The 19,446-nt window shown below is 44.0% G+C and overlaps 1 protein-coding gene across 1 annotated transcript; it reads right to left on the bottom strand.

Annotated features, from left to right (window-relative positions):
• Positions 1-3,552: 3,552 nt before the first annotated feature.
• LOC149355541 (uncharacterized) lies at positions 3,553-19,446 on the bottom strand. Its single transcript, XM_089583862.1, has 4 exons — positions 19,307-19,446; positions 18,490-18,587; positions 6,380-6,433; positions 3,553-4,456 (listed from the first exon to the last, which is right to left on the bottom strand). The coding sequence occupies exons 2-4, from the start codon at positions 18,524-18,526 to the stop codon at positions 3,732-3,734; spliced, it is 816 nt and encodes a 271-aa protein (XP_089439988.1). The 5' UTR covers positions 18,527-18,587; positions 19,307-19,446; the 3' UTR covers positions 3,553-3,731.

Raw genomic sequence — 19,446 nt, 5'->3', positions numbered from 1 at the left:
TGAAAACCTGAGCACATTCACACTCTCTAATTATGACGCCGTCGCTGTTGGAAAGTAAAATGTCGGGTTGAAAGCCAGGATTTATGATGCGCCAGAATTTACGAGGCACAGGCACAGTACATAAGAAACATGTTCATAAGAATGCCAAATTGGCACCAAAAAAATATAAGAACATAGCCTTTAGGCTTGCTGAAAAACAAAAATTGCACTCTGAATAGCTCCAAGTTGAACCAAGACAAGATTAGGTGAACTGCCTACCAGTTAACACACAGTACTCATTATATATCAAGCCCAAAAAGCAAAAACGGGGGACCATTTAAGATTAAATGACTAGTATCAACAACAAAGTGTAAAACAAAGGCATTGATATTGAAGGAACACAAGACTAAAAGTTCATAACTAGATGCACCTGCAGCAAGTTAACTGGTAAGCAACAAGCATTAAATCTTGAATAAGCATTAAAAACTAAAACTACAATAAGAAATATGACTAGCATTTCGTTAATCACAGAAACACCACAGCTGGTTGAGCAGCTATGAAAAGTTGACTGGTTGTGTTAAACACCTAGCAAAAACCACGCAGTACACATATACTTGGATATTTGGTAATGTCTTGCAAACAGTGCCAAAAATCAAATGCACTTTAGAAATACAATACCAAAATTATAGACAATATCACCAAGGAATTATGATGCAGCTGAAAAAATTGTACCATTACAAACAAAACCTGCACACTCAAGCCCAAAATCAATCTATATGGAAAGCCTAAATGCAATCGAAAACTATGAAATGAAATGTGCTCACTTCAACAAGCAGTAACACGTAACCAGTCAGCTAATAATTTACATTGGTTTCACATCACAAAAGCAAAAACATATACCAGCGGCTTGGCTTTCCTTATTACAATAAAGGCTATTCAGCCTCTCTTTAGAGCTTTGCAGCTGTTAGACACCCATGACTAATATTCGAGGAAGGAAAAACAGTAGTGCCAAAAAACACACACACAGCTGAAGACCAACGTAAGACAAGCGCTCAGGGCAGGACACAGCGCTTGTCCGTCGTTCTTCAGCTGTGTGTGTGTTTTTCACCACTACTGTTTTTCTTTTCTCGAGTACAATGAACCATCTAGCCCAAATAGAAGTTCTTCTCAACTATATGACTAACATTGTTCGGAAAGAAAAAAAAATAGCTCAATTTTCGGCAAGCTTGCCCCTCACTCTTTGTTTCACGCAACAAAGCACAACATGCATAAGCCACCAGAAATGTCCACACAGATGTCCGTTACAACCTCAAAAGAATAAAAATTCCACCGGTAATCTCAAACAATGTATCAAGAAACACATGAAACACGACTTGAAAGATATTATTGGAAAACATGATGTACAGGTGCCCCAAAAGTAATACGGAGCACGCGAGCGATGGCAGAAATGGAAAAAACTGCATGCCAGCGTGCTCTATCAGCAGATGCGCGGCAAAGAACGAAGGGGCGTCGGCACATCTGGCTGACCCATCTCGATAACTTGATGCTCGTGTTATCGCCTCAACAAGCGAAGCTGCGCTGCTACCATCCCTGCCCGCCAGGGGTGCTTTCAATACCTCATCGTGTGTTGTTCGTCTGGGCCGTGCAGAAATGTTTGCCATCGGCACCGGGCGCTTTATGCTTCGTCAGGACCTGCATTATCTTTGTCTGTGGAGCAGCCGAAGTTTGTGCTACACATGGCGGCGAGTTTGTGCGCTGACGAGCATAAGCACTCAAGCAGCGTTTTGGCAAATGCGGTGACAACTTTGCTTCGCTCTGGAACGCATGACAAACAAAAACAATAGCATCCATGTGCTGTCTCGGATAAAAATAGGTGCTCAACGGCATAGCAAGTGGGCTAATAATTCAAGACCATTTTCTTCCACACAAATTCACTTTCTTACACTGGACAACCTTCGAGAGTAACCCGGATACGTCGACTTATTATACGAGCCCCTTCCTCGACACATGGTCGATGTCATTAACATCAGCGGGAGCTTCACCCATCATTAAACTTTACGTTTGCATGAAAAGTGCCTTTGGAAGTTGTTTTTTTTAATCGCCTCCACCCTGTTGCCCTTTTCTCCTTTGCATGTTTGCAAAATATAGCCGATAGGAGAGGACTAAATTAGAGACAAGCTCGTTTTTTGTTTTTCTTTTTTCCTCCATTGTAAGAAGCCAAATTTGGGGCAAGGGAAGCGATCCTTAATTAGTTCAGTTGCTATACTGTTGAGCCCCTGTATTTATAATGAAAACAACGAAGGCAACACATGAATGTTATTCTTTTTTTCATGCACTTCCTTGAACCAAGAAAAAGTTGATCACACTTGCAAAACCGACGGACGAAGCATCTATAGCTCGCGCACAAACTCGACGAACACATTTCACTTCACTTCACTTCACTTTAATACCTTAAAGACCCTCGTTAGAGGGTATTACATAAGGGGTGGGGCACACAGAAATGAAAAACAGAATGACTAACAAATAAGTTGAAAGTTATACAAATATAAGATTATCACTGAGCAAGTACACGCGTGATTTCTTCGATGAACAATGATTGGCATGTGATAGCAGCAAGTTCTCGGGGAAGGCCGTTCCAATCGTTCGCGGTCCGGGGGAAGAATGATGAAGAAAATGTAGTGGTGCGGGCGCGAGGTCGTGACACTTGCTGCTGATGGCCGGTGCGGAGGGAGATGCGTGGTGGTGGTGCGCAGATGTAGGGTTCCTGTCGTAGCTCAGAGTAAAAAAACTTGTGAAACAAACATAAACTAGCAATGCAGCGGCGATGAGCAAGGGTAGGTAGACTGGACTGTGATTTGAGGGATGATATGCTGATATCAAAAGAATACGATGAATGAATGAATCTAGTTGCTCGGTTTTGAACTGCTTCAATTGAATTACAGAGATATGCTTGCTTTGGAGACCAGATGGGAGATGCGTATTCTAATTTTGATCTGACTAATGATTTGTATGCGAGGAGCTTGACATGCTGAGGTGCAGAGCGTAGGTGACGCTTTAAGAATCCTAGTGTTCTGTTGGCGGATGATATGATGTTTGAAATATGTTCATCACGATAAAAGCACCGCGAACTTCATGACGAATGCAGAAAGGGAAGACGATCAGGGTAAGACGTTCCATGGTTATATCAGCGTCTGTGTCTCGTCTTCCCTTTTTGTGGCGTTCGTGAAGTTTGCTCAGTTTTCACTGTCACAAACGCACCGCGAAGCGGAGAGCGAGCCACGGCAGTCTCGCAGGCTGAATATGGTGGCATTCCTGAAAAAGCAAAAAGTGCAACCTGCCGAACGCCACTTTCTACACGGCGCGGACAAACAACAAACGCTTGCATGATGTATTGAAAGTCCCTCTGGCGAGCCCTGATGGTAGCAGTGCAACCTAACTAGTGGCGGCGATTACGTGAGCATCAAGTTATCGAGATGGGTCAGTAGGATGTGCCGACGCCCCTTCGCTCTTTGCTGCGCATCTGCTAATAGAGTGCACTGGCATGCAGTTTTTTCCATTTCGGCCAGCGCTCGCGTGCTCTGTATTCCTTTTGGGGCACCTGTACATGAATCATAAGAGAACGGCCAAGTGTTGTGTGGATAAGCATTTGAGCACAAAAAGAAATCATTCCCCAAAAACTTAATCTCGTTAGCTTGCATACAAAATGGTAGGTATTTAGCAAAAGTACTGACTACGGCCATCACGAACCATTGCTATTCTTTGTGATGCGCCTTTCTGTGGCTTATCATGTTTCTCTTGTCACTGAATTTTTTTTTACATAAGTCACATTGGAAGGGCTTTTCGCCCTTATGGGATCTAACATGACGCAAAAGGACTGCGCGTACCGCAAAAGTCATGGGGCACAGCTGGCACTGAAAAGGCTTTTCACCCGTGTGAGTACGGATGTGTGCCACCAGGACACCCCTGTCTGCAAAGCTTCTACCACAGTGGTCACAATGGTAGGGACGCTCTCCTGTGTGCGTGCGCTGATGTCGCACTAAGTTGCTACTCTGTGCAAAGCTCCTATCACAGTGGGCGCAACGGTAAGGACGTTCACCAGTGTGAGTGCGCTGGTGTAGCACCAGGTGATTTTTTGATGCAAAGCTGCTTCCACAGACGTCACAAGGGTATGGGCGGTCGCCTGTGTGAATGCTCTGGTGTTGCTTCAGAGTGCTCTTTAGGGCAAAGCTGCTACCACAGTCATTACAATGGTATGGACGGTCGCCAGTATGGACTCTGAGATGCCGCACTAGCTGGTATCTTCTTCTGAATCCCTTGTTGCAGTGGGTGCATTTGTGGAGCTTATTTCCTGGGCGTTTACCACGGTGGTTACCCATGCCAGAAGGAGTAGATTCCATGCAGTGGCTCGCAGGGTGCCTTTCACTGGTTGAATCTTGCGCAGCAGGTGCGCCATTGTCGCTCTGTGTGACGACTGAACCTGCGTAGCACAGGTAGAGTACTTTAAATAAAATGCATGAACCAACAATCAACAGCTCACTTGAAATTAGGAATAAAAGTTGAATGCAGTAGACACACTCATCAAAAGCTGTGGATGCCTATCAAAAGTTTTATATTCAACAGATCATCCTTAGCGAGAACTCAGGCCTGAAAGAAGATGTCCCTACAATAAATTCTGCATGCAGGCAAAAAAAAGCATTTAGGCTCCAAGAAATGTTATCGCTACTAAAAAAATATGGCAGCCTTTGTAATCCATAGAAAGTTGCTGCATTTGACCCTAGCGCTTACATTACAGGCATCATGACAGACACACCAAAGTCCACCCAAGTGGGCTTCAAGGTGCACTAGAGAGGAATCTGAACTCGTATCTTTACTAAGGGAGCTTCATCTACACGCCCTGAGCAATCTTAAAAACTTTGAAATATTGTCCTGTGCAGCCAATTTCCCTAATTTAAATGGGATTAAACATCCCTGCTCCTGCCTTTACTCGCCGATGAAGGTAGGAGGACTCAACTAACATGTGGAGCGCCTTTCAGCACTCGAAAGGTGGCTTGATTTTCGCTTTTATTTTGTTGTTTAGGTTTCCGTGAATAAAGAGATCCAGTCAGAGACTACATAGCTGGAAATTAGGCCCATGGAAATAAAAATACATGTGGACTCTGCTTTTGCCGATCGCTACATATCACTCCGCCGATGACAGAGCGGCAAGCCACCATGGGATTGGCTGAAGGGTTAGCTGACTCCTCCTACACTCAGCAGTGAGTTCAAAAAAATGCGGGAGCCGGACATTTAATCCATTAAGGAAATCGGCCACACAAGACAAATATTCGAAGTTTCTAAGAATGCTTGGAACGCGTAGATCGAGTTCCCGTGGTAAAAAGACGAGTACAGATTTCTCTTTAGTGCACCTTTAACCCATTCCGGTCGTCTGCGACACAGTGCCTAGCAGTGGAAAATTGCACGTCCGTTCTGTTGAGGGCATGGCCCGACACACCGTTTTACGTGCTATTTCTGTAGGAAAAATTTCACACCATCTGGTTGGAATTACTGCAGCCCACAAATTAATTATTTGTCGTTCCTTCCAAGAATAGCTCCCCACAGTGATGCAAAATTATTTTTTTTGATCACATGGTTTTAAATTCCTTAAATGGTGCCAAAAAATCACGGTACGAGTTCCATTCCAGAAGGTGAATGTTATTGAAAGTTGTCTAATGACTTTGTAGAAAAAAAGATGACTTTAGTTAAGAAGACAACTATATGCCCCCTCAACAAGGACTGCGCGCTGCATGGAATGAGATAATATTTAAAGGAGGCAGAAGGGTGGCGATGTTTTTTCTTGCAAGACTGGCAAGAGGAAGCTTGGCCTCTACCAACAAGGTACCACACTCTAAACAAGTTAACCAAATCTTGACGTGGCAGTCCCTTTCATCGTCGGGGGGGGGGGGGGGGGGGCTAGAAGGACCAAAAGAATGCTGACTGGTGTAGTAGTTACTGCGGAAAGCACACTAAACTGGAAAGGGTTATTAACTAAACAAGTGGCAGTCAGCTACGCTCAGCCCAAAGCAATATGGAATTTTTTGGTTTTATTTGGTCTAAGGAAGGCGAGGCTAAAGGCCAAAAGCCTTGGGGAAGCCTTGGTCCCTTGTACATTTTCTTGCATCAATGAACAGAACTCAAAGCGGAGACAGTTCAGTGAGCATAGTTCACATATCATGTAAAACATCTTTCCAGAATATCGAAGGCAGATGTCACCATAGCTCAATAAATTAAACTTCCGTATCCTAAACACTGTTCTTTGAAAGACAACCTTCATTAAAGCATATATGAAAGCTTCTCTATCCTACAGATTGCTCTTTGAAGGACAACCTTCAAGCATATATGGAGAAAAACTGCAGAATCTAACCTGGTGAGATTTGCGATAAAGGTCCACCATGTTTGTGATCCCTGGAGCTCAAACCTGCATTGGAAAGCCAGATTGCATCCATTAAGACAGAAGATTACGCATGCAAAAGCTGACCTGGTGTTATCTGCATGAGGTGGCGAATATGGAATACACACTTGTAAAACAGCCCTTCCAGATTGTGTAAACACAGTAGGGCAAGCTTGAAATGAAGTGGGTTCCAGAGCAAACATTCCGGACTTTTTTTTCTGCATGCAGACGACTACTATGCTTATGCTCATGAAAAACTGACAATTGCCTACAAATTTATAGACCTGTTGGAAATGAGTAAGCCATTGCATTCACGAATGAACATGCACAATTTCTGGCTTCAGGGGAATGGCAGTACAGGTCTGTCTAAACAGGCTTAAGAACAAGAGTCAGTTGTTCTTAATAACATAACACATTGACAGAGCACTCATTTTTTAATTAACCTTGTATACCCGTTGGACTGCGCACAGAAAACAAAAACTTTCAGAGCATAGCTACTTGTACAAAAGCATAGCTTACAGCTGCCCACAAATGCTGCCAATATGCCCAACATGCCTCCAGAGTTTCCAAGAGTGCAATTAATAGAGTAGAAGCACATCTGAAACTGTACACTACTCTGTCTTAAGTGCACTAAAAGCATACCATATTTACTTATGTAACACCCGCATCTAAAATTTTAGGACGAGAAATCAGGGGGGAAAAAAAAGGAAGACACTCTCGTGATTGAGTTTCTCAATACACTGCTCTGAAAGGGGTTTCAGATGACCAGCTTTCCCTAACACCATGGACGGCACAGAAGAAGTCCATCCCTGAGAACATGCTGATGAGGTGAGCTCATTGGAAAGCAACGAGAGTGAGATTTGATGATGACAATGATGAATATGTATGACGCAAGGGCAGCTTTGGTCAAAGCGCACCATGGCACAAGGCACTTTCGTCAACACAAGAGGGGGGGGGGGGTCTAAGATTAATTTCCAGGCATTCCATCCAGCAGATGCCAGGGCAAAAACTTGCATCTAGTACCACTGGTGGGTACCCAGTGGCACAGGGAATCCAACTCGACACATCCAACATGCGAGATGCACACTCCAATCACTAGGCTACTATGCAGGGATAGTGAACGTGGCGAAAAAACAGCGAATAAAAGTGCAACTTGTGATCAGTTGTTGCATTATTCTGAGCAGAAATCATAGCAGCACTATACTCATTTTACGGAGACTTTGTGACGCAAGGGAACCATTTGGGCAAAACTAAAAACGAACACTGGGGATCAGTACATCTGGTAAAACTAGTGCTGCATTGAGCAACAGTGTATAGCTCCACTAGAGCACACAGATTAAAAAAAAAAGCATAGGCCAAGTTTTCTAAATGGCATCGCATCATAATAAAACAATTTCCACCTCAAAGACAAATAAAAGCACATACCACCACCATGAAATGAAATCTATAAACTATGAATTCCAGGTGTGCAGATCAACATTCAGTATTGTTATAAAACTAAAACAAACATTGTCATGGCACACAACATACAGCCCAATGTAACCTGCTCTTAAAAAGGCCTCAAAACTAAATGAAAGCTGTCAGAATGCAGGCTATATTAACACAGCAATGAATATAGTTTGGACAGAGTCAGTAATGTTATGTGCAAAGACAATATGAGGGCAGTCACATGTGACCAACCACAAGGAATCATAGTGTACTCTTCAGCAAAGCCAAAAGGACGCCAAAAAACCAGCAAACAGCGGCAAGTACAATAGAATATAAAATTCACCACACAATACAGTACAGGTTTTGCAGAGCTACAGTCTTCACAATGCCCCAACCAGGAGTGGAAAGTGGTGGAGTTACACTGAATAACGTATAAGCAAGCATTCATAGATTCAAGGTGATAAAGCACAAAAATCGGGATAAAGATTGATGTGTCGAACATAGGTGTACAAAACGATAAAAGTTTCAATGCATGCAATTTCCATCCTTGATGTTTCTGCTTTGATCGAAAAATAAAAGAATATCATATAAATAAAAAAAAAACATTTCGTCATAACAGAACGATCATAGAAGTACCCGCATAATTGCATTTTTAGCTTTCATGCGATGTGACACGTGAAGTTTTCATGTGGTATTTTTTTAAATTCTCCATGTCCCAAGGTTACTGGACAAAAAGCGACATGCAATGTCCGACTGACACCGGCACAGGCTTTTTTACAAAAATATGCAACATCTCCTAAATGTTATAACCCCTACAGCCATTCAGCCTCTCAGTGATCAAATTATATGACTCTAAACGTCTACCACAAGAGTACACACGCTGCAGGCTTCACTTGATTGCTTTATGTGGTTCCATTATGTGTGTTCCGTTAGTACCACGACTGAAATGGGAATCTCATTAAGAGCTTAATTTAAAATGTTCAACCACTGCACGCCAATGAGTTCTGCTACACAACTCTTGAGCTAAGAAGAAGAAAGATCTTGGTGCCCATTTTTATTCCCTCCTTCCCTCTCCATCCCAAGAATAATGCCATTCCTGTGAAAATAACAAGAATTTTTTGAATTGAGTTCACAAAATAAATTTTTGTTTTGAGGCCAGTCCCCATTTTCCTTATCATTTGAATCACTGTCATTCAAGCAAAATCATTAAAAATACTTCCACCTCACTTTTTACACAGACACAGTGCACTGAGATCATTGCACATGCAATTTTCTAGCTCAACATTATATATGCCATCCTGGAAGGCTGGCAGGCGTGGTATTGAAGGTTCCTTCCTCTGGAACCTTGTATACAGTGGCTTATCGGTTACGGCCTGCAAAACAATGGAAAACAAATAAGCGTTATTAAAAAACAAACACAAATGCCACAAGCAGCGGGTCTGTGCTTTTGTGTAAATGGCAATGCGCAAAATCCACGCCTGACTACACACACTGTAATCTTTGTTCTGCAAGCCTAAAATGTAAAAGGATATGAATAGAGAAAAAGAAGTGCAACGACAATGTGCAGTAAAGAGAGAGTATAAATTTTTGAAACTGATGTTTTCTACCAGCTGAAGTGAAATGTCACTTGTGGTATTTTTAGCACAGCTGGTCTGGATAGTTTGCTTGGCATAGACAGATGGGTCTTTATGCACCCAATTTCGCACACACACTTAAGTGAAGGCAAGGTTCTGCATATGTTCGTAGCAGTAGGTTGTATTGAAAGGTTCTTCCTCGAGCATGTACTCTGCATCCTCCTAATACTGCTCCTCATGCCTGCAATTTGAAAACAAAGCGTAGCAGCATAAAAAGTCTCCAAGGCCTTACCAGCATTGTTTATGCGCTTTGTGTATTGAATACATATAATGCAGTCCTATACCAATGGACTGGATCATGAGGAGAGATACTTAGGCTCATATTCAGATGATTATCTGGCTGGTGAGAGAGTCGTATCCAGACTCAAATTCAGATCGTGACGCAAGTCGTGTGCGAGTCCGGCCTCAGGCTCACATTATGATCTGTGTTTCTGCAATGACAGTGCAAGCTTAGATTTTTCTGCCTCCTTTGTTACCGACAGCAGAGAGGAGGAACGATTTACTGTCGCAACCAAGGACAACATTAAGGTTTTCTATACCATGGCATTGACCAACTGCCAGCTTATACTGCGACGTTATGCCTTGCTACCGAAAAATTTTTACTTCTGACGCCACGTGACTACGTTTGTGGCTGTTGAATAATGGTCGCCGTCGTGATACGTAGCAACACAGTACGTAGGTCAGGAAGAGATGCCTTCCGATTCCAGGTATGATTAAACATAAAAATATGGTAATATTCATGCATTACAGTCAGCCAATACAAAATCAATAAAGTATTTTCAATTCGGGACGGGACAAAATACATGCACTACCAAACATCGAACTTGCTCAAAAAAAGAAAAGAATGCTTCAGTAGTGATTTCAAGCCGAATATCCAACTATGCTGCAAAAATGACTCCTGGCTTACTTTTATACAGTCTTTTCATCTGAAACTTCCCAGAAAAATATTATGCCAAATAACAAATAAAAAGCACATGAAAGAAATAAAAGTATGGCAAGAAGAAGAGGCATTGTCACAACTAAGAAAGGCAGGACAAGATGTCACCCTAGAGAAGCTAGTATGTTACTTCCAAGGAACTCACAAAAGCACACAATGGCTAATGTGCCCTCAGCCTCCAAGAAACATCAGAATCAAAAAACTGCACAACACATCACAGAAATCAAAATAATAATGAGTAGAATACAAAAGATACACTTGAATAGAAAAAAATAAACAGAACAGCATCCAGAGCTTACAAATAGGAATGGCCAGTAGAAAAATAAAACAATGCACAACTTTAACTCATTAGGCGAGGTGGCACTCGCCACAGGCCTGATACAAATGGGATGCCAACAGTTATCTATTTATCTAGGAGAGATCTCTTGCTGCGTGGTACAAAGACATGCCCCGGAATACATATTTTACAGGACAAGAGCATCATGCTATGGATTGGCATAGACTGGCTGCAGTTCTTCCTCTGGAATGCTCTTCCCTTGCTTACGGGTACTCAGTCCAACGCCTGCAAAACGAGAACAAACAAAACAGGCCCAACAAAACAAAAAACGATTTGAAAATAGACCACTTAGCGCAATCGAAGACTAGCATGCATTTTTAATTCCTCTTAGTGGCACTGTGATGCAAAAAAAAGAATTTTTTACTTGTATGCCATGCAAACATGGAGAAGGGGACGACTTCTATATGCAAAAAAAGCCTGGCGATATCGTAATGAAGCTCTTTGCACCAGTTTTCGGCCTAAACTCCTGGCTAGAGGTACCGCCATTGAGATATGATTCACCAACTTCCACAAGTCAACATAATTAATGCACCATGAACCGTTATCACACAAATCACCACAGAATTCTTAGAGCATCACCCTTTTCACGACAATGCTATAGACTGCAAAAGAACTAATTGTTGCATTTACTATGTGATTACGAACACAGAAGAACGCAGACATCCAAGAAGAAATGCAAATGGCGCAATCTCCACATATGTGCTCTATTTGCTAAAGCCTGCTACAAGAGAAATAAGACATGGAAAGCTCACTGGCGACCCAGTCAGTGAGATGGGCATGGCTGGAGCCACACACCTAATAAATATACATAAATTAATGCCAATTACAACTTTACAGCCTATTGTGTCCATTTGACCACAGATTGTAAGGAGCCAGCGCCACACTGCGGCTACAGAAGACGCATGGGGTGGCGGAGGAAGAAGACAAAAAGGAAATGATACGTGGCTGAACAGAACGTGCTGGGGGGAGAAGAGGAAGAGTGCGGTCGGCGACGGACGTGGACAAGCTCTGCTGGCTCCCCGAGCTCCCAGGCTTGGGCCTCAGCCGCAGACAAACGGGCCACCAGACCTGGACAGCCGGCGTCGAGAGCCTCAGCCACCAGACCCGGGCGCCACTCTCCCCTCCTGTCTGACAGCTTCTCAACATGGGCTGCCTCTGGCATCTCCATGGCGTACCTGGGCTACCTGACCTGGGGGCTGTGCCCGGAGCCCACAGACGTTGACTATTTCCTGCGGCAGCGTTGAGGCCGCCGTGGACAACGCCGTCGACCGTGCGTCAACACTGGGACGCTGACACTGGCCTAAAGACTGCCCCGACGCCCAGCCACACCTCCTCGCTTGATGCACCAGGCTCATCACTGGGACGCAAAAGAAACTTAAGTGTGCCTTTCCTTTTTGACTCTCTCCCAGACCTAGCAAGTGCCTTGTTTTGTCTTCCGTTTTTTTTTTTTCTTTTCATCTCAGTACTTAAATTAGAGTTTCCTTTCCTCCAAATGCCGCCTCGTTTATTTCTTACCTTTAATGCATGAATTTTAACGCGTAAATTTAGCCTGCAATCTTTCTCCTCACGTCTCCGCGCATCATAGGAACCTTCGCCGTCCCCAGCACGGCAGAGCCTTCAGTCTCTCCTATCCCATTCTGAACAGTCAGATGTCTCAGTGGCACCGTCCATTTGATGGAAAATGGGTCCTAGGCACCTGGTACATTCCCAATGATGACGTCGTACAGTGGAGTTTTCAAGCACCGAGCGATGGACTTGCCCGATAAATATGGCGACGAGATCAGCACCTCCGCCTTTGGGACCTCCAAACTTCTGCCATCTGCCAGGAGCAAAGTAGCTCTATTACCAGTAAAAGCCGCTTCGGGAAACAGGTCCTTATGCACCACGATACTGTTTGTGCCAGTATCCCGCAAAACAGAAACCGGCTGCCCGAACAGCTCGCCTTGCTGCACAGGCATGCTGACACTGAAAACAGTTGGCCGGTAAGCTGCATCCACACTGGTGAGATGAGGCCACACTTCAACCGGAGGAATGGCAGGATGCATACAACAAGCTGACGCCTCGTAATCTCCTGCATTCTTGCGGCTACAAGACCATGACCTTGCTTGCGATAGAATGTGCAGTACGGTTGTTTCGGCTGCGTCCGGCAGTTCGATGCTTTGTGTCCCGCCTTATCGCACAACCACGATCTCGTCGACTGTCTTGCAGTTGCGCTCATGAATAAATATCGTAAGCCTCGCGTGGCAGTTGTTCAAATATTCTTTGGCAACAATCATGTCACGAACCTCCTTGAACGTTTTGCCTTGTCCTCTCATTTTGACCCAACAATCGAAAAAACTAAAGAGTCTCGTAGAGTACTGCCTACCGGCGCCGTCGTGGGGCTTACTATGGCGAAAGTTTTCGCGGTACCCCTCCGCCGTGAAACAGAATCATTGCAAAAGCGCTAGCTTAGCTTTTGTGTAATCCAGAGAGTCTTCCGGCGATAATCTCCCAAATCTTCCGAAAACACTAAGAGCTTCTCCTCCCAAGTATAGGTTCAACGCCATGGCCCACTTGTCTTTCGGCCAACCCTGATCACTGGCTACGTGCTCAAATCGCTTGAGGTATGCGTCAAGATCATCACGACCTTCGTCTAAAACGGGAATGAGCCTATTAGGGTTGATGAGCACAGACGGTTCGGCCCTGGGAACATTTGGTTCAACAGCGGCAAGTCGCTCCCCGCCCTCCATAAGCCTCACTCATAAATGTAAATTTCTGTGCCTCTTCCTCCAAAAGTTGTTTGGAAGCTTTATGCTCAGCGGCTCTCTCATCCTGCAATCTCTTAAAGGTGCACTGAATAGGAATCTGAACTCGCCTTTTTGCCGCGGAAACTCGATCTACACATTCCGAGCATTCTTAGAAACTTCGACTTATTGCCCAGTGTGGCTGATTTCCCTAATTAAATTGAATTAACATCTGGCTCTCGCCTTTCTTTTTGAATTCTCCCTCGTATGGTGGGCGGAGTCGACCAACACGTGGAGTGCCTTTCAGCCATTTCTATGGAGGCTGTGCTTTCGCTTTATGTTGTTTTTTAGGTTTCCGTGAATAAATAGTTTCATTCGCAGATAATATAGCCGTAAAATAAGCCTACAGAAATAAAAATACGCGCGGACTATTTGCTTCTATGGATTACTACGTATTACTCCCCCGATGGCAGAGCGGCAAGCTGCCACGGGACTGGGTGAAAGGCACTCTGCGTGTTGGTCGACTCCGCCCACTGTACGGGGGAGAATTAAAAAAAAATGCGGGAGCCAGACATTAATTCGATTTAATTAGAGAAATCGGCCACAGAGGGCAATAAATCGAAGTTTCTAAGAATGTTCGGAACGCGTAGATTGAGTTCCCGTGGCAAAAAGACGAGTTCAGATTCCTCTTCAGTGCACCTTTAAGCTCCTCTTCTACCCAAGCGCGCAACTCTGCACCTTGGAGCCCCATCACTCTCTTGCCGCCAGAAGCTCGGACGCGCTCATTGTGCCTAAAAAAAAAAACGATACCAAAGCGATAACAGCCAGCCTCGTCTTGTCATGGGCGCCAAAATTTGGGAGGGGAAAGATTGCAGGCTAAATTTACGCGTTAAAATTCATGCATTAAAGGTAAGAAATAAATGAGGTAGCATTTGGAGGAAAGGAAACTCTAATTTAAGTACTGAGATGAAAAGAACCAACAAAAGAAAAAAAAAAACAAAGCACTCGCGAAAGGTCCGGGAGAGAGTCAAAAAGGAAAGGCACACTTAAAGTCCCAGTGATGAGCCTGGTGCGTCGAGCAAGAAGGTGTGGCTGGGCGTCGGGGCAGTCTTTAGGCCGGTGTCAGCGTCCCAGTGTTGACGCACGGTCGACGGCATTGTCCACGGCGACCTCAGTGCTACCGCAGGAAATAGTCAATGTCTGTGGGCTCCAGGCACGGCCCCCAGGTCAGGTAGCCCAGGTACGCCACGGAGATGCCAGAGGCGGCCCATGTTGAGAAGCTGTCAGACAGGAGGGGAGAGTGGCGCCCGGGTCTGGTGGCTGAGGCTCTCGACGACGGCTGTCCAGGCCTGGTGGCCCGGACGTCTGCAGCTGAGGCCCAAGCCTGGGAACGCGGGGAGCGAGCAGAACTCGTCCAAGTCCGTCGCCGACCGCGCTCTTCCTCTTCTCTCCCCAGCACGTTCTGCTCTGCCACGTATCACTTCCTTTTTTTCTTCTTTCTCCGCCACCCTCTGCGTCTTCTGTAGCCGCAGTGTGGCGCTGGCTCCTTACACAGATGCAAGTGTTGAAGTAGCAGGTTTAAAGGAATAACTACGGCAGGTTTCATTGAAGCAAACTTGTCTATATTGTGGTTATGCACTTCTGCGGCTTTCATGTTACTGGTAGAGGTGTCAACAAGGTACAATCTTTCGTGTCTGCGCAGTGGCATTTGGGCACACGCACAAAGACGGACCATGTCTTCACATGTGCACGCTGCAAAAGTGACATTCACCGGGTGGCATACAGCTATCCTTGCTCTGCAGGCACATAGATTTCCTTCTGCAAAGCTTCGTCTTCTCACAGACTGAAGCACACAAAAACGAATATGTAAGCAACAGATTGAGGAGTTTTCCTTCCTCCATGGGCACAGCTGTTGACAGACGAAATGTGTGCGATTGTTGATGCCGCCACCAATGCAGCTTGTGCCATCGTGCATCTTCCCTCTATCGTTTGTGCGGGCGCATGGTTGGAGTGGGCACGTTTAAATATAAAGAAACAATATCAGGACCGTGTAGACGACCTCAATTAACTATTAATGACGCAGAAAACTTTGGTCTATGCACAAGGTATAGTTGATTGAGAACTGTCTGTCAGTTGTGACCTTCCAGCGTGATCGAGAGCAAACCTGAATTTCAGATGATTTGCATCAGAAGCTTAACTTGTACATGCGATGGTTTACTCGTTGCCATTGCATACTGCGCCAATAGCAACTACTTCTGCACTCTGTTGAAACTTCACTCCACCGACTCATTGTGGCCATTTTTTAACACTGGGCCCCGGTCCACGGCATCCTGTATTAGTTTGCTGCCTAACTCCAACGGCAAACGAAATCAGTTTTTTAACCTGTGACAAGCCAGGTATCAAAATTCTAGACGTTCTAATTTATTTCTTCTCATTAACTTCTTGTTTAAGTGAAGAGAAAAGCTTTAACAATGGACTACTTTTTGGTCGTGGAGGAATTCTGTGCGGCGGTCCCGAATCTAGGCGGAGCTTCACTGCAGACTTAAGTTGTATTCGACTATAGAATGAGTCGAGCACGGTACGTGCCACCACGCGCAACGTATGTCACACGTATCCTGAATGCTTTGGATGGCCAGGCACTTCATTTTCAAGGACCTGATCATGCGTAGAGTTTTAAAATACAGCTCCTGTCCAGGCTTGTTTTTCAGAAACCGAGATAAGGTGACGCTGTGGAACAAGGTCCTTTGGAGGTACGCTTCACTGCAATTGTAGTTGCTACTTCGGCATTTCCCAGTAAAAAAAAAAATCATTGGACTCAATTGGAAGGCAAATGAACCCAATTGAACTCAGGGAAACGAATTGGGGAATCCAACTGGTTTCCCTAATTCCAATTGGACTCAGAAATCCAATTGGGGAGTCCGACTGGTTTCTTAACTTTCAGCTGGACTCAGTAATCTAATGGGGGAGTGCAATTGGTATCCCTCATTCCAAATGACCAGTCCAATTTGGTCCCTCAGCTTCCAAATGGCGTCCAGTTTGCTCTGCCATTTCAACTGAATTATCCAACTGGTTCCAGGACTCCATTGGTTTCATCACTTTTGGTTCGACTGCCCAGTTGGTCCCCTAGCTGTGTTCCAAACTAATGGTCAAATTGTGTAAAGGCAAAGTTGATTCCTCTATTACCAAATGATTAGACAGCTAGCCATGTAAAAGAGCTAGTGCCTTGCTTCAAATGAACAGTCCGTAGCAATTGCAAGTGAGCCAGCAGGAAGGTTCAACTCGATGTTCCAGTTGGTTAAAGATGCATGACTGGAAAATTTCCAATTGGGAAAAACCACTGGGAAGTAATGAGGTCTTAGTAAAAAGATATGAGCTGCTTTATCTACAGCATTAAATTAATCATTTGAACTATTAATGCAGGCATGAATGAATGAAATAACTTTGCTCAACGGAGAAGCACCACTGGCTGCAGCAGCAGTGTCTCATAAATGGGGTTTAGTTTTTTTGGGAACTAAAAGCTGAAAATATTTTTCAGGGATTTAGGAAAAACAAAATACACATAGTTACTTATTCAACGCTAACTAGAAAAGATAAGACTAGTTTGTTGCAATGATTTTGCAACCTAAAATCACAACTCTTGAGTGGGAACTAAAAGTCAAGGACACTTTTTGGAGATCTAGGAACAAACATAGAATACACATGGTTATTGACACAACAGTGACTGTAAAAGGTAAGACTAGATTCGATGAAATAATTATGTATGATCATTAGGCAGCACTTGCTCAGTACCTGGAACTCTGGTGAGAAAAGAAAAAGTACCAGAACAGCCAGCCCAGTCAAACTGGCAACATCATATAGTACTGGCCAAGAATTCTTTAGTACGGAGCTTTATACAAGCTAAGAACAATCATGAAACAAAGTTACTGTTGCAATTGTTACCACAAGAGACACGAGTAGCTTGGTAAAAATTATGTGCGGTGATCTGACACCACTTGGTAAAAGCCCGTAACTCAGGTGAGAAACCGCACCAGAACAGTAAACCCAGTCAAACTCGCAGATATCATTACACAATCTAGGCCAAATGTTTTCAGCCATATGTTGAGACTGCACTGACTGGAGCAGCCATTTTTTGTCAAAAGAGGCAATCTTAATGGAAAGACAATGTAGCACAAGCAGTGTGAGAGGGACCCAGCATGTGCCCAATTTAATGCTCTGGTAATGTGCACAGTTGCCTGGGCACACAAGTGACACATGACTGTACAAATAGCTAACCATTGAGTATGAAAAAATAAATTAAGGAAACTCAGGAAGTAAATATCTGAGCCCTCAGCAAGGACAACATTATCACAGGCACATATGACAGTACACACTTAATATTCATGATATCCAAAAGAACTTCACAATGAAGAAGAGTTTTTTTTAGTAGCATCCTTTACCAGTAGCATCATAGCGGCCTGCAAACCGCAGATTTAACAGATCCCTGAGCTTATGAAGCTGCGAGAAATAATAAACAAGATCTGGTGAAAAAAAAATAAAGCAGAGTACTTAACTACCCCATCCCATAGCACTTCAGAAGAATTCATTCAAAAGGCATTTAGCAATAAAGAAGGCAGTTATAGGCATCGCAAAAGTACCATAGCAACACTGGTATTAAGGAACCTGCTATATGACCCTTTGAGCCTTTGAGTGCTAAGGCTTTATTCATAGTCCTGAAGCTTCATTGATATGGCACAGCATTGAAGAGGAAATGTAAAAGAAATGAGAGCTGCAGAAAAAAAACCTACGCTCTTGACATAGCACCAAACAAGTCACTGATATACCTAATAATAGTTCAGATGCACAAATTAGGTTTAAAAGCTCCGCACAATAGAAGAAAAATCTCAACATAGCAAGAGCATCCTCACAGTGCAACCCTTTGAATGAAAACTTCACCAATATGACGCATTACTGGACAAGCTGCAACAATGTGGTGAGAAAAAAAAATGCAAGGCAACTAGAGCTGGAGATAAGAAAAGAGACAGCACGAGTGTTTTGGATCTCAGCCCAGAACAAAATGTCCATCCAGGAAACCTTGAATTTGATGGCAGTAGCAATGGTTCGGGTCTGCAGTCACGCAGTCATTCTGCACAGTTAAATGAACACACAGCAAGATGAGAAGGGAAGGGTATAGGAATGAGGGGCTCATTAAGACATGCATATGAAGAAAGCCTGCAGTCACTGATGCCAAGAAAAGCATAGAGGAACTTTTTAAAATTTTTATTGGTGCTGTTGATCAATGAGAAATTAGCAGTGTAATAATTTTTTACCTGAAATATAATTAGCCTTCCTTGGTTTCAATGACTACTGGCTTCCTTCATAAATGCAGCAAGACGTCTCGATGTTTCAGAAAAAAAGTAAACGTAATGAAATATGAGAATACACAAAACTAAAGAGGTATTCGAATTCCACCTGTGTGAAATGCAACAGTGAATGAATTATCAGATTGCACACTCTATCTGTGCTGCACCATAAAAGAAAACTGCTGTCAGTGTGCACTGAGCAAGAACGGCATCAACAAGCAGATTATTTGGTGAGGTAACTGTTTTAAAACCAGACTGTGTAAATAGTTTTGACTTGACATCCCACGCACGTTCTACCTCTTCGACCATATTTGCACATCCAAGGAGCTGTAAAGTTTTTTTGCCTCCCTCGCAGCCTTTTCGCTAGCGTAGGCTTCTCGCGGTAGCGGTATGGCACTCAACCCGCAAGCACTGAACTTGAGAACAAACTAAAGCTTCGGAATTCTGCTACTCAGTGCTGTTAAACAGGCTTCAAATGGTTAGTAGAAAAAGGTGTACTTACCAACGAGTTCCACGCGCACTCCCGAGTCCCCTTTTGTCTCAAGCAGAAACCGACACGCCAACACAGCTTCCACGACGCGGCGACGCGCTGTGAGACAAAGGGAAAAAACCGCGAAACACGCTAACAGGATGCCATGGCTA

This window comes from Amblyomma mixtum, chromosome 3 (genome assembly GCF_055824585.1).
Source record: "Amblyomma mixtum isolate Tamu chromosome 3, ASM5582458v1, whole genome shotgun sequence".
In the NCBI taxonomy this organism is placed as follows: Eukaryota; Metazoa; Arthropoda; class Arachnida; order Ixodida; family Ixodidae; genus Amblyomma; species Amblyomma mixtum.
This window is presented reverse-complemented; position numbering and strand designations above follow the sequence as displayed.

What these genes read in the sequence shown, in the direction of transcription:
- LOC149355541 (XM_089583862.1), bottom strand. Translation starts at nt 18,526, where the DNA reads ATGGACATTTTGTTCTGGGCTGAGATCCAAAACACTC. An exon ending in GGCTGAGATCCAAAACACTC is followed by an intron (nt 6,434 to 18,489) that starts GTGCTGTCTCTT and finishes TTTCCAATGCAG; the next exon opens with GTTTGAGCTCCAGGGATCAC. An exon ending in TTTATCGCAAATCTCACCAG is followed by an intron (nt 4,457 to 6,379) that starts GTTAGATTCTGC and finishes TGTGCTACGCAG; the next exon opens with GTTCAGTCGTCACACAGAGC.